This window comes from Saccostrea echinata, unplaced genomic scaffold (assembly GCF_033153115.1).
Source record: "Saccostrea echinata isolate AGI-Se365-2 ecotype Australia unplaced genomic scaffold, CSIRO_AGI_Sech_v1 ptg000009l, whole genome shotgun sequence".
Lineage (NCBI taxonomy): Eukaryota > Metazoa > Mollusca > Bivalvia > Ostreida > Ostreidae > Saccostrea > Saccostrea echinata.
The window spans coordinates 27,915,044-27,930,298 of NW_026889758.1; the positions used below are offsets into that span (position 1 = coordinate 27,915,044).

The 15,255-nt window shown below is 33.2% G+C and overlaps 4 protein-coding genes across 4 annotated transcripts; all 4 read left to right on the forward strand.

The window, feature by feature from the left end:
• Positions 1 to 299: 299 nt before the first annotated feature.
• LOC133183541 (serine/threonine-protein phosphatase 1 regulatory subunit 10-like) lies at positions 300 to 1,967 on the forward strand. The gene is made up of 3 exons (XM_061318484.1): positions 300 to 332; positions 454 to 512; positions 756 to 1,967. The coding sequence occupies exons 2-3, from the start codon at positions 455 to 457 to the stop codon at positions 1,304 to 1,306; spliced, it is 609 nt and encodes a 202-aa protein (XP_061174468.1). The 5' UTR covers positions 300 to 332; position 454; the 3' UTR covers positions 1,307 to 1,967.
• A 2,026-nt stretch (positions 1,968 to 3,993) lies between these two features.
• LOC133183542 (uncharacterized) lies at positions 3,994 to 5,557 on the forward strand. The gene is made up of 5 exons (XM_061318485.1): positions 3,994 to 4,091; positions 4,424 to 4,486; positions 4,585 to 4,641; positions 4,727 to 4,825; positions 4,935 to 5,557. The coding sequence occupies exons 2-5, from the start codon at positions 4,429 to 4,431 to the stop codon at positions 5,309 to 5,311; spliced, it is 591 nt and encodes a 196-aa protein (XP_061174469.1). The 5' UTR covers positions 3,994 to 4,091; positions 4,424 to 4,428; the 3' UTR covers positions 5,312 to 5,557.
• A 5,139-nt stretch (positions 5,558 to 10,696) lies between these two features.
• Positions 10,697 to 12,350, forward strand: LOC133183543 (uncharacterized). Its single transcript, XM_061318487.1, has 2 exons — positions 10,697 to 10,790; positions 11,022 to 12,350. The coding sequence occupies exons 1-2, from the start codon at positions 10,739 to 10,741 to the stop codon at positions 12,146 to 12,148; spliced, it is 1,179 nt and encodes a 392-aa protein (XP_061174471.1). The 5' UTR covers positions 10,697 to 10,738; the 3' UTR covers positions 12,149 to 12,350.
• A 127-nt stretch (positions 12,351 to 12,477) lies between these two features.
• LOC133182144 (uncharacterized) lies at positions 12,478 to 14,689 on the forward strand. The gene has a single exon (XM_061316871.1). It carries the CDS (start codon positions 12,922 to 12,924, stop codon positions 14,641 to 14,643), a length of 1,722 nt encoding a protein of 573 aa, XP_061172855.1. The 5' UTR covers positions 12,478 to 12,921; the 3' UTR covers positions 14,644 to 14,689.
• Positions 14,690 to 15,255: the final 566 nt, after the last annotated feature.

Below are 15,255 nucleotides of genomic sequence, written 5' to 3' on the forward strand. Positions count from 1 at the left end.
GATCTTTGATAAATTACATGAATTTGACAGATGTAAACCATAGACAATGCCCAAAATGACGTTTATACGCAGTGCTTTTTACGAACACTTTGAAAGTTTAAAAATAAATTTTGATAAACATGGTATAAAATGTCACACTGGGATATAATTTTTGGATTTCCCTCTACCTTTGTCCATAAATAGCAAATTTAAAAGATGTCTTATTGTCTTATTAGCATATGTCAATACATGACACTTTTACAAATGTTTCCTTTTACGAGGGAGTATATATAATGGTTCACATGTACTATCAGATAAGTCGTGGAACATCTCCTACTAGTACGCCTCACAGGGTATGGTAATTCATTAGAATGAATAGTTATTTGTTAAACCTTCTTAAAAATTGTAAATATGTTTTTAATAATTGAAATGATGAAACACTTTAACAGTGCCATAATTTATGTTTTATCACAGGATGATTACCTGGTTAGTTTTGACAGCATGTTATCTGCTGGGAACACAAGGCCAATTACGTAAGTGTACTATAACAAGTCTTAATAATCACTATAAAATACATCTGCAAAATTTTGAAAAATATTACATCAATATAAAAAAAATATTATTGTTAAAAAAATATTAAAGTATCTAAGTTTCACTTGTTCACTTGTTTTTTTTTTTTTTAAAACAACAAAATTCTTTTTACGATTGACAGTAAACCAAAGTGTAAATAAAATTCATGTCTTAGAATAAATGATTCTTAATGTTTGTTTTTAAAGATGGGGACCACGGTCATGGCCACGGACACGATACACATGGAGGTCATGGTGTTGACCCCTGGAACGTTCAACCACTGGATCAGGGGCCAGGTGTAGGTGGTGCTCCCTGGGATGCCAGAGCTGTCCCAGGGCGACAGGGACCATGGGATGGGGGAAATGCAATCAGACCCCTAGATCAGCCTCATCAAGGACTAAATAGACTACGTGATCTTGTCAACAGAGGTGTGCCAAATCACGGGGGACCTCATGGTCACTTTCCTGAACCAGTCCGTCCAGATATACACAGTGGTCACCCTATAGATTACCCAGAACCACGTGTACCGTTAAAGCCTCATATTGATCCTCATCTTAATCCTCGAAAATACGGGAAAAGACCGAACAGACACGAGAGAAGACTGAGGAAGAATAAAAGGAAGGTGCAAAAGAAAATACGGAAGACAATAAAAAAACACAAAAGGAGGCAAAGGAAATTAAAAAATAAGGCTCTGAGGAAACACAGACGGAATCAAAGGAGAAAACAGAGGGCACATAGACGATACGGAAAATACTAGGTATTAGTGGAAATATAAATGGACGCCTCCGGAATTCCTTTAACAATCATTGAATGACTATACGTGTAACTGTCTTGGCCAGTACAACCAAAGACACACTCAAGGCGAAATCCGATATTACATGTGTTTTGCTTCGTTCTGTGTGCTTTTTGATATGATTTTTTCCTTTTCGTGTCAGTGCTACAGGTTGAACTTCATAAAATGTTGCAGGTGACTTCTTGAACTACCATAAAAAATTTAACGATCATATTAATGTACATTTTTAAAGTTTCCAAAATGTTCACGTTCACAACAATACATGTACATAAAAGTTATGTGTTCAAATGAAATGATTTTTCTTCGGACAAATATTACTATTATATTACTATTGTATTAAAATAGCGGATCAATGGCAAGGACAACGTGTAGGTGTTTACGAATGCATTAAGAGGAGCTGAATACTTAGTGTATAAAAAGTGAATGAAGGCAAAATAATTGTGATTATTATTGAATTGTTGGCAGAATACGCCATGGCTGCAAGAATGTTGTGTAAACATATGAACCCTGGGATGGCATGTTCAACTAATTAAGTCGAACAGTTGATTTATTAGTGCAACAATTCGATCTTTATACCCCATGTACTATTTACAGGTTTTGAGAGAATAAACTGAACTGAACTGAACTATCATTAGCCAATTATTTTGAATTATTCATCGTCATCAATCAACTCTAGTCCAAAACAATTACTGTAATAGTCCTAAGAAAAAGCCGACACATTTTGTGATAAATGTCTTTTTTTATTCTGCTAGGTATATTTACATGTATGTAAGAAAAGTAGTACTTTCTAAATTTCAACAATTAAGTAGTTTTGCCGATCGAAAATTATAATTAAATGTACACATGCGCAGGAAGGATTGCAAGGTATACGAGCATTGACAGTTCGACACATATAAAAAGATTAAGGTAAGTTTAAGGTATGTTCATTATATAAACCAATTTTTCATTATATCATATGTTTGAAACATATATTGAATGAAAAAGGTGAAGACAACGAACTGTGGCCAAATCTCATAAATTCTGTAAACAATGTGAAACGTAAACAAGGCAAAAACATGGGCGCCTTTGGAAACATCAGAGGTGGGATCAGGTGCCCAGGAGGAGTAAACATCCCCTGTCGACCTGTAACACCCGCCGTGAGCCTTCTGTAATTGATGATGTAAATGGAGTAATCTGTAGTCAAAATTAGTATAAAAACAATGGCCTAACATTCAAAAGGAATTCAAAATTCGACCCTTGGATAGGTTGAATATGCAAACAAGGTCATTATAAAGACCATAAGACGCGAAAAGCTAAGTTTAAACAAGATTGTAGAAAGCCCTTTAACATCAACTTATTTGTCAGTAAAACGGCTCGATTTAAACATATATGCTCTCGCGTTCCAAATCAGTTGAGAGGCATAAATACCATATGAAGGTGACAGTGTAAAATTACCACGTAAATAGGGTAAGCTGACAATGGAAAAGTTGAAGTTATCCCTTTTGACATAAAAGTTTTTTTTTTTTTTTTTTTTTTTTTTACCTGCAATGATCTTCTGTAGCCAGTAGAACATCCAAATATGAAACAGAAGTACCTGACTCTCTGATTATTTGAACATGTGTAAAATTTCTCTTGAACGTTATCTGAAATATTCACATATAAGTCATATTCAAGAAATATTGATGCGTTTAATTTTACATTTATATACTTGTTTTATGGTATTTTTATATTTTAAAAGTATTATTATTATCATTTGTGTAAAATAAATCGCTCGTTTTTTTAATCGTAAGAAAAATCCCAATTTAAAGTTTGTTTTCTTGGACGTTTATTAATTTTATAGTTTCTTACAGTATACTTGAAAATAAGAAAATTGAAAATAAGATCCCATGGTCACACAAGATTGTTAATTTCCAATCCACGAATAGTAGATATAGATAGATATGACACTTGCATATTTAATGTTATAGTGTTCTAAGTTTCTTCTAAAAATCAGCTAAAGGTAACATAAACTCACTTAAAGCAGGTAAAAGAATGTCAGGAAGAAAAGATCAATATCAGCTTCAGATTTTATAAGTCTTATGTCTGCTTTATATCCCTGGAGCGGAAGGAAGCCATATGTGACTAAGTAGCAAAATTCATGTGAAGAAATATCGACAAATAGATCTAACATAATTGAATTCATTACTGATTGATGGAAGATTCATAATTATTCAAATTACTATAATTTCTAGGTCAAGTACATCCAAACTCTTATGTATTTTTAAAAGATGTTCTGCTTCTTCTTCCTCTCTTCTTCATATGAAACATTTTATTTAGTTCTCTAAAGGCAAATTAGGGTTAATATACATGGATGAAATAGGAAATCTAAAAATTCGAAAACTGGAACACATGTGCAGAATAATATTACCCCTATCTATCATCATTCAGACAGATTCTTAAATGAATTGAGATGTTCCGTAGATTCAGCACTAGAATTGTCAACAAATGATTAATGAAATAATGCATGTAGGTGGAAGTTTACAAACAAGGAAATAAATCATCTAATTCTTACACCTCCTTCTGTTTTTATTGATAATTTCGTTATAGTTATGATTAGTTATGCGTGTTTGTATGAAACCAGTTACGCATTAATTTACATATGACAAAATTGACATAGATCCATGCGCAAAATGTGACCAGGTCATAATACCCTCGGCTGTCATATAAAGTTGTTATATTTTTTACAAAATCAATCTTTTCGTACCTATATAGGAGATCACATCAAAGAAAGGTAAGTGAATGAGTTTATATGTATTATAAGACATATCTCGAGCTTTTAGATTAAAAAAAAACTTCTAAACATAGTAAGATTACATAACATTCATGCATTTATAATAAACATGTATGCTGCTTGATACGCATAAATTAAACGAATAGATCTTGAAATATACAAGAAAAAAAGCTCTAAATCAAGTAGTAGATATCTGATAAATGTATTTTATAGAATAAAAAATAAAATAAAAATAAAAATATACAAATATAGTGGTATAATTAATTAATGTTCTCTTAATCTAAGAAATAGTGAATGGGTATATAAATGTCCTTTTATTATTTTTTTTTTAGCTATAATGAGAGCATGGATAATACTTCTGTACTCTCAATGCATCATCTTTATCAACTGCAAAGGTATTTACTACAATTTAAGATAGATAAACCTGAATTAATATTTTTATCAAAGTTCTAAGTTTATATGAAGCTTTACAACAGTCGCCAACTAATTTTAGATGCCACGGTATCCGACACAGTTGATGGAAATGAAAAAGAGGAGGCTGAAAGAATGAGTAAATATGAACATGTTGGTTTGAATACGATTTCAGAAAATTGTGCTCTGAAAACACTGTTGAAAATAATTTTCTGTCTTTTTAGAATCTCTGAAGTTCTCGCATCCTATTGGAAGAAGAGAGCAGGGAAATGTTTTAAAATCCAAACTTAACACTGGGAGAAGAAACAGATTAGCCGAAACACGTAAACACTATTTTTAAAATAAAACACATATCTAAGCATATTGGAATTAGTCTGACTAATTGTATTGATTGGTAACAGGTGCTATACACGTTTTTCTGTCCATCTTCAGTATTTACGCGTCCACTCGGTAGAACAAAGAACTGGAAACAAAAGGAAAGTGATGCAATACAAAACAATGTGGAAATAGCCAATCACTCAAAAAATGTACTATTAACTACATCAAGAGACGAGGGATTAGAAGAATTATCAAAGAATACTACTGGAAAAATCTATGACCCGCCAATTTCAAATGTAGAAAAGGATACTCTTAGTCAAAATTTTCCAAATATCAACAACAGTAGGCCAAAAAGAATTAGTACTAACCAAAGCCTACGAAAGCCAAGGAGGAACTGGAGAAAATACCTAGCAATAAGAAGGAAAATTCTAAAGAGACTCCGAAGGAAAAATATAAAAATATTTGTAAAAAGGACAAATGGACGTATTTAAGCAAACTAATAAAGGTACAAAAGAAAGAAAACACGTATGAGACTTCAATCTGTAGAGGAAGATGCGGAATTTAGAGGCAGCAAGTTCAACCCACTAAACGAGAAGTGGGATTATAAAAACAGATTATTACATGATTAATATTTTGTAGTAGTAAAATGAGACTTAATTGTTTATTCCCTTTGATGATTTATAATTCGTCCTTTTGTCTTATCCTCTTGAATAAAAGACTCAACATTTCTTAACTTGTATGATTGTTTATTTTTCATTAAATATCATTTATTGATAAAGTTGTCTCTCTTGAAATTCTTTTATGTAAAATGTTTTCATCATCTTCATGATTCATGATGATAATACTGAAGAAAAAAATATCATTCTTAAACTGAATATTTATCTCTTTATGATCTTTCATTTAAAAGGAAAGATGCAAGGAACGCCATATGTGAACAACCATGATTCAATCAAAATTTTAAAAAAATATATCAATAGTACACAGAAGGATTTTCTTTTGTATTGAACACACTTTATTTTAATAAATAAACCCGTATACTATGGGATGGGAACAAGTTCTTAAAATCTCGCCCTCTCCCTACCTGAAATTTCAACAATTAAATATATTACATGTGTATACAGTAATTGAAACGGGTCCATAGTAATTCAAAAACGACAACATCATCTTTTTGAAAGAGTGAAGTAACGTTGGCTAATCTCCACTTGTTAGGAAATATATTATCTTTCAATGAACGATTAAACAGTACACCTAATGACTCCACAGTAGAAAATTTGGTAGCTTTTGAACATTTCATGACTGATATACATGTAGTCTGCTCTAGTGGCATTATTTACAGGAAGTATAGATACATGTAGAATATCAATGATTTCTTATTCACAATATGTTTATTATCAAACACACTGTCACGCATAGGAATACTTTGAGGTCAATCAAGAATTGACGTAACAAGCCAAGGTGAGTTCGATCTACCCTCTCTATACTGGATTCCTAAACTTCATAAAATCCTTACAAGCAGAGATGCATTGCCGGGTCCAGCAAATACTCTACCAAGACCCTATCTTTGCTCCTTACAAAAATATTAACTGCTGTAAAGGTGAAACTTCAGGCGTAAAACAACATCAAAACGTACAATTTTTCTTTTTACACTTTATTCAGCCATTCCTCACGATAAAAAATGGGCGCTTTAATATCATGCACAACTGCTTCTTCAATAAAAATTTAAAAATTTCGTATCTTGTGACTGGTCATTAACAAAATAACTTTGATAAAAATCACTCTGACTCTACACACAAGTACTCTGAATTTAATATTAAAAGGGTGCTGGGGTTCCTCATCAACACCATTTATGTAGACTTCGGAGAACAGATCTTCCACAAGCTGTTGGAATTCTGATGGGTACTAAATGTGATTCTTTATTAGCCGACCTGTTTTTATATTCCTATGAAGCAGACTTTATTCAAAAACATCTACATGAGAAGAAGAAAACACTTGCCTTGGTCTTCACCTCGACATTTAGATATATCGATAAAAGACACCAATAAAAGACACCAAAGAGTCTGCCACATCTGTTTCCTGTTTGGATGTTTTACTGAATGTAGATTATAACGGGCATCTAACAACTAAATTGTATGACAAACGAGATGAATTCAGCTTTTCCATTGTCAACTTTCCTTATTTATGTAGTAATATCCCGCTATCATTTGCAAATGTGTTTAAATCTCCCAACTTATTCTATAATCAAGAGTACGCTCCGAGTACGATCAATTTTTAAACCGAAGCAGGCTACTGACAGATAAATTGATGTTATAGGGATTTCAATAACCTCCTTTAAAGGCAGCATTTCATAAAATCTATCTTATAAATACCTTGTAAGCAAATACATGTATAACCTATCACTGGGTCATATTTTGGCCGACGTGTTTCATACAAATTGTCGGGCCGTTGTTTTTAAATTGAATTTGACTAGGGAATGTTCTGTCTACCTGATCAATACATATGGCTTACGGCGGGTCAACTTGAGATGCTTACTTCCCATAGGGACCTGATCTCACTTCTGGAATTTTAGGGGTCCGTGTTTTATGCCCTGTTCACGGATTTGTATTGATTATAGATTTTTTTTTTGTTAGATCGATTACTATTCGTTATCTTCACCTTTTTCATTGAAGCGAAATAATCCTTAAGAACATTTATCTTATCTTTATCAGAAAAGGATAGAGAAACGTCACCATTTTTGGACTGTATTGTAAAGGGGAATGTCTGTAGTTGATTTGGTTTTAAAAATATCCATTATAAGTTTCCAATATAGTTTTGAATTGTTTTAATTGTATCAATAAGTTGTGACTCAATATTGTTTTGATAATTTTCAATTGCATTCTTCTTCATATTATCAGATTTGTTATTTGTTCCTTTTTTGTGATTAGACTTTAACAGGTTAACAAAAATTAGAACATGGCAGTGGTTAACGTATTGTTATGATATTCTTTTAACTTTTCCCCTGTAAATTCAGTTTAAATTATTTTATTTTATTTATTTTACTTTTTTTTTTAAAAAAAGTTCATTAGGGTACATGTATGTCAATAAGTTACAAGTACTGTACATTTGTGCTAATGTTAGTCATGGCCTGCATGAGTTAAGTTATCCTACAATAAGGACACTCAAATTAATCTTGGTTGTTCAAAAAATTTAGTGCCATTTACACAGTTCCGCAAATGTATATGATATCATAACGGATATCATATACCTCTTCATAAAAACAGAAATCGTTTATAATATATATCTAAAAAAAAAGTTACATTTATCAGCAAGGAAGGATCTTGACTCCAAACATATGGAGATCCTTTGGTCTGAAGTTATTGTAAACAATAATAATAAACTGGCTAGCGTTATTCATAGGTCGAATGGGACGTTAAACAACATACAGTAAATCATTTATAGGCCACCCAACTCTAAGGCAGAATATCGGGATCATTTTCTATTCAACTTGCAGTAAGCTCTAAACTTAATCATTCCAATCATAATATTAGGCGATTTCAATGTTAATATGTTGTCTAACCAAAGTAAACAAATCAAATTTTATGTTACAAAGACTTAACCTAATAAATATTATAAACAATTCTACTAACTTTACTCTGAACCTGGGACATGTATTAATCTAATTTTGATCAACAATTATACCAGCTTGATAGCAAATCACGACACAGCGGCGGCACCCTTCTGTAGCTCTCACTGTGTGACTAGCGTAGAACTAAAATTCACTGTTCACAAACTGTTTGCCTATAAAAGGGAAATACGAAATTATGAAAATGCCAGTCTTCATGAACTTAATGAAGTTGACTGGGACAATAAAGAATATCATCGTTCAAGAGTTTTTTTTCTTAAATCCTACGTTTATAGAAAAAGTAATTGTCATGTTGTAAATTTTGAATTTACTGGGTGGCAGTAAATACAAAGTTCACAACATGACAAGTATTTATTGCCACCCGGTAAATTCAAAATTTATAACATGACATAATGAACGTTTTCATTTTGGAATAAGAAAATAAAATACATTGTCAATTAAAGAATAATGCAAGTAGATGGCAAGCAGAATTATACCAGCGATGTTTTTCAGAAATTCCAATGTGTGAACATTGTACTGTTTCTGTTGAAGATGCTTACCATTACATTTTTATATGTCCAAAATATACAACTCCAAGAGACGTACTTATTCAATCAATGCATAAAATGTTAACATTTTTGAACATTTCCAAACCGTACTTCTTTGTAATTTTGCTTATTTACTTACTTTTCTCTGTAATTTTGCTTATATTTTCTCTTTTTTCCTTCTCTCTCTTCTTTTTAGTACATTTTTTATTTTTTCCTTTGTTTATTTAATGTTAAAAATTTATGTATTTACCTTGACCTTGATGTAGGGAGAGGGCTAAAACTGGATGAGTCTGTTGCCCAATCCAATTCATTTCTGTGAATAAATTATTGTTTAAATTAAATTAAACATACCTGAAGACGTACCATCCGCCTCCTAGGGTCTGTAATAAACAATCTAATCGTGCATTGTTTTTATCCATATCTGCATTAAATATACATGAAATACATATAATTAGCATGAATTTATATGTGATACGACTGGGCCATGACATGACACCCCGCAGTTTTCTTATAAATATCGACATTATTAACTATTGCTAAGTAACAAAAGTCTTGAATGCCTAATTTTTTGAGCAGGTAAGATTTTTTTCCTTTTAATTTCTTTTCTAAACTTTGTCTTCTTAAAAAAATTGTGCAACCTTTTGTTTGTAAAACAGAAATGTTGTGTTAAACATCCATGTTTGAAAAATTATAACATATAGTGTTACCAGAAATCATTGAGAATTTTCTGCAATATATCTAAAATTTTCAAGGGCGGATCGGGGGAGGGGGGGGGTCGGGATTTTTTCCCCCCAAAAGATTTCCCGAGTATAATATTTCTTACAGTTGATGTAGAACACCCCCCCCCCCCGCCCAGAAAAAAAATTTCTGGATCCGCCCCTGATAATGTATTAATAACAAACAATATAATTCAAAGTTACTTTTATGTCTAATGACATTGCCCCCTTTTTTCTTATAATACATGCGGTTTTTATGGAGAACCTCCTTAAAATTTTATTTTCTTCCCATTAATTGTCGGGTATTGTTCAAATTAAGAACAGAAAGCCTATTTAAGATATGCATTATCAAGCGATTGTAAAACCCGGTGATATTTCTGAAACACTGAGTATTTCACTGATAACTTTATATTGTGTGGTACAAAATATTGAAAAAGAAGCTCCGTGAAATGAACGAGTTGGAATGCCTATTGAGCTAACATAAACAGATCAAAGACGACTTGGGTATCTGCATGCTCAAGACAAAGTGAAGAAAAAGTGAGTGATTTTCCGGCTATGACTACCAACTCTTTCTCTCTGCTAAATTCCTTTACCTTTTTCAATATTTTGTCCCTCTTGAAACTAAAGTAGGCAGTGGAATACCCAGTGTCTCAGAAACATCACTTGTTTTATAATCCTTTGAAAATACACATCTTTATTTCAATAGACTTTCTATTTTCAAAATTAATTATTTTGAACAATAGCAAATGACAGGGAGTATACCAAGTAAAAGATAGATAATTCATGGAAACTGACATACGAAAATAGGAAGTACAGTGTATATGTCCTTTGATAAATAAAAATGATATCAAACCTATAACATTTTATTTTTAATATATTTAAAAAATATATATCATTTAAAGATTATCAATATTCTTTTTTTTTCAAAGGTATTTATTCAAAGGTCATCAGTCAATAAAATCAAATGAAGAATATGGTAAACTTGATCGATAAAAATCTAATGTATTTGCAGGTAAAGAGAGGTAACTCTATTTTTCTTCATAACAACGTGAGGAAATGTGGAGAATTGTCTTGCTGGTTTATTTCCTTATCCTTGTTTCTTGTCAAGGTATTATGATTACTGAATTGACATGTTAGTTTATAAAAGCAAATGAATTTTACAATTTATATATACCGTAAATGTCGTTTATTGATTTTCAATCTGAAAATGATAACATTATATCAATATTAATTATCTAAATATCTCTCAATATCTTAATTTTATCAAAATATTTCAATCTCAGATTGAATATTAATAAAATCATAAGTGTAGAAAATTAACTCTAAGCTCATACTTCAGAAAAAAATGGAAAGGATCCCGGGGAAAGAAATGCTTCGAAAAAGCTTAACGAAAGGGACCAAGACCAAAACTTTTTTGGAGAAAATGGCGATTTTCTTACCTCATGGGCAATCGGTGACCTACTAACCAAATTTGATCCCAGAAGTCAAAAGGAAAAAGCGGATTTTCATCCAAACGAAAGTCAAAAGGATACAGTGAAAGATAAATTCGATTCTCGTCTCGGTAAAAAGAAACTCGATTCTCACCCTGGAAAAGGTCGAGAAGATAAATTAGAAACTCATCCTGGTAAAGGGCCGCGAGATAAATTAGATTCACGTCCTGGTAAAAGGAGGGACGTGAAATTCGATTCACATCCTGGAAGAGATCGACAAGACAAATTCAGATCTCATCCTGGTAAAGATAGACTAAATAAATTTGATTTTCAGCCTGGTAAAGGTCGAAAATATGTACTAGATTCACATCCTGGTAAAAGTAGACGAAATAAATTTGATTCTCATCCTGGTAAAGGTCGGGGAAATAAACAAGATTCACATCCTGGTAAAGGTCGAGAAAGTAAATTCAATTCTCACCCTGGTAAAGGTCGAAGATATGAACTTGATTCTCATCCTGGTAAAGGTCGAGAAAGTAAATTCGATTTTCATCCTGGTAAAGGTCGAGAAAATAAACTAGGTTCACATCCTGGTAAAGGTCAAGAAAGTAAATTCCATTCTCATCCTGGTAAAGGTAGAAGAAATAAACTAGATTCACATCCTGATAAAGGTCGAAAAAGTAAATTTGATTCTCATTCTGGAAGAGGTCGAGACAAAACTGTCAAAGCTCGGAGAGAAAAATTTTATTTACTTCCTGGAAAGAAAGGTAAAGATCGAAAAAATAGGTTCGACTCTCGACCTGGTAAGGGTCGACAAGGAAAATTTGATTCACATCCTGGTAAAGCTCGACAAGATAAATTCGATTCTCATCCTGGAAAAGGTCGACGGGAGAAATTCGGTTCTCATCCTGGTAAAGGTCAATGGGATAATCTCGGTTCTCATCCTGGTAAAGGTCGAAAAGGCAAGTTCTATTCTCATCCAGGTAAAGACCGACAAGGAAAATTCGATTCACGTCCTGGGAGAGGTCGACCAGAGTAATAAAATTTTCATCCTGGTAGCGGTCGATCATATATATTCGATATACATCCTGATAAAATTTCGATGTACATCCTTTATTTTACTTAATGTCCGATCATGAATAAATAAAAAAAAAATAGATGTTTCTTGTACCATAATACGATCTTAGATCTAGATTGCATAGCATTGCATGTTCTGGTTTGCACTTATAAGAATATGTTGTTTAATTTTGTTGTAACAAAAAATGCGTCTTATAAGAATAATGTCATCTAGTTTTAGAACAGAAAATCCAACATTTTTAACACTAAAGGGTGTGCTTTTACAAATAATGTATATGATAATGATATTAGTATACGTGATAATGAAGAAATCAATATTTTTTTTTTGCAATTTGTATGGAATACATATATAATCAATGAAGGGCACTACAATATTAAACTGAAGTACTTGTGAAGTGCATGCAAAATCCTAAGTATAAAATAGAAAGCAGTCTGACCTCAAAGTAATTTGACGGGTCAGTCTATATGTATCATTGAAAGAAAAAATTTAAAGGTAGCGAATTAAACAAATAAACCTCTGTATTGATCGATCTGAACGACATTCGTTGTAACCAACCAAACAAAGAGCAAGGTGGTTTAAATACCTGTGCAAACTTGCACACGTAATCTGTGTTCTTTTTGATTTTAAAATATTCTGCATCAGGTATAACACACCTAATTTTCAACGTTTTTGGAAGAATATGTAAGTGTTTTGTGACGGGCAAATATAACTGTGACTGTTTAAGTCGCATAAAAATGGCTGAAGGCATAAACACGGCACCGTGTGACTTGTGTGACGGTCAGAACGAAATCAGTAGGAAATGTCTGACGTGTGACGAGTTCATGTGTGAAAACTGCAGCAGAATTCATTTAAAGAGCAGACAGTCTCGTGACCATGACATAATAACCATCGCAGACTCCGAAAAGTTGACAGCGCTCGTGCCGTACCAGCCCCGCGATGACTCTAATCCGGAAAATGATGACATCGATGAGCTTTGCGAGGAACATTCTGGGGAATTGTGTATACTTTACTGTGTTACACGTGGATGTGATTGTCTTGTTTGCCGGGTTTGTATTTTAGACTATCATCAGGGACACCGCTTCGTAGAGATTGATGACATCCTTACGTCATTCAAACGTCAAGAGGCAGAGAGAGGTCGAGAGGAAATCGAGAACAGTATCTTACCCTATCTTACCGATAAGAAAATGCGACTGACGACGGCGAGAGAAAGTGTCTTGAATGACATTCAAGGTAAAAAAGAAACGGTCAAACACAGGTATGAGGAACTTCGGAAAGAATTAGATAAGCACTATCAAACAACATTGTCTGGCCTAGCTGATGCTGGCAAGGCCAATGTCGAGGTTATTGACGCGCTAGGAAAGTCAATAGATTTTCACATATCACGTTTAAGGTCAACCTTGTCTGTGGGCGAGAAACGTGTTGGGGGCGAAAACGATGTGGGAGATATAAAGTACGCTCGTATGTTGGAAAATGATATTGAAAGTACACCGGAAGTGTTAATTCCAAGTTTTAATAGACTTATGTTAAATACGCATGGAAATTGCTCGATTTCCGATATCTTTGGTGACCTTGAAGAAGTTGTCGAATGTGAACCAGAAGTAATAGCAAGGTCATCAACAGGATTCCCGGAAGTGTCGTCCATTTGTCCTGTTTCGCCTTTTGCTGCATGGCATGGGCATTATAAACACAGGGGAATACAACTTCTGGAAGTTGACGAATGTGAACATCTCGTTCCTGGTGGAGGATTTGGAAAATCTGGTGTTTTGAACATGGCAGCCACACCAGAGGGTGACGTGTACATGGTCATCTATGGAAGTAATGAAGTCCTTATGCTAAAGACAGACGGTTCAGTTGAAAAGATTTATGATACTCGACCATTTGTTGCTCTAGGTATCGCAGTTACCAAGAACAGAGACATTTTGCTTTGCCTTGCCGAATCGTACCCAAACGAAATGAATCCTTCTGGAAAGCGCCGAGTTGCTCGAATAACAAATTTCGGTATTACGCGCCAGATTATTGAAAAAGACACAGAAGGACATGATATTTTTGTGTATCCCTTCCGAGTTGGAGAAAATATAAACGGTGACATTGGCGTCATTGATCACGTGGATGATGCAGAAGGAGTGCTGGTTGTCCTGAACTCGGAGGGAACCACGAGGTTTACTTACAACGGTCTTGAACAAAATGAAGGACAAGTTTGTAACTTGACTGACATAACTTTTGACGGAGAGGGGTGTATCCTCATGTCTGATGTGACTAACCAATGCATTCATATGCTGTCTAAGGACGGGAAATTCTTGCGCTTTATCGATGTGTTCATTTATAACAATACCAAGTTATCCCCCACCACACTCGCTGTGGATTCTTCGGAATGCCTTTGGGTTGGAGGTGTCTCCAAACATAGATATTTTAACAGAACAGATGCTCATATTGTGAGAGTGAAATATAAGATGTAACGTGATATGTCCTTTGTTTTTACATACGATTTTGTTCTTCCATTTATAGAATTAAATTTATACTTTATACTGATTTGTTAAAGTATACATGATGTACTTATGAATGAAGAACATGTGTTGGAAAATGTTCAGTTAAAACCATTTTTTCTCAAGATGCTTTCGAACAAAAAAAAAGCGTTACTTAAAGATATGGGGAAATATAATTTTAAAATTACGCCCCATTTATCTCTGATCATGAAACATATCTACATTGAAAAGATAAACAATATAGATTACTACAACCTTGTATGAACAGTTTTCTATTACTTTTATACAACTTTCTTATTTCCTAATCAGCTGAAAGATAAAAATGTACGCATATGCGATTCTAAATTTAAACAGATTTCTCGTCAACACGAGCATATCGGAGGGGAAAAAATCTTCCTATGCATTTTTTCATACACATATTTGACTGAATAAAAATGTTGATTTTAAAGAAGCTTGTTAATAGATGATATCATATTTTTATTAAACAAAGGAATTGATAACTTACAGATAGAGTACATGTATACGTATGGATCTGATTTTGATAATAATCAAACTACAACTGTATATACCAATACCATTGTTGCA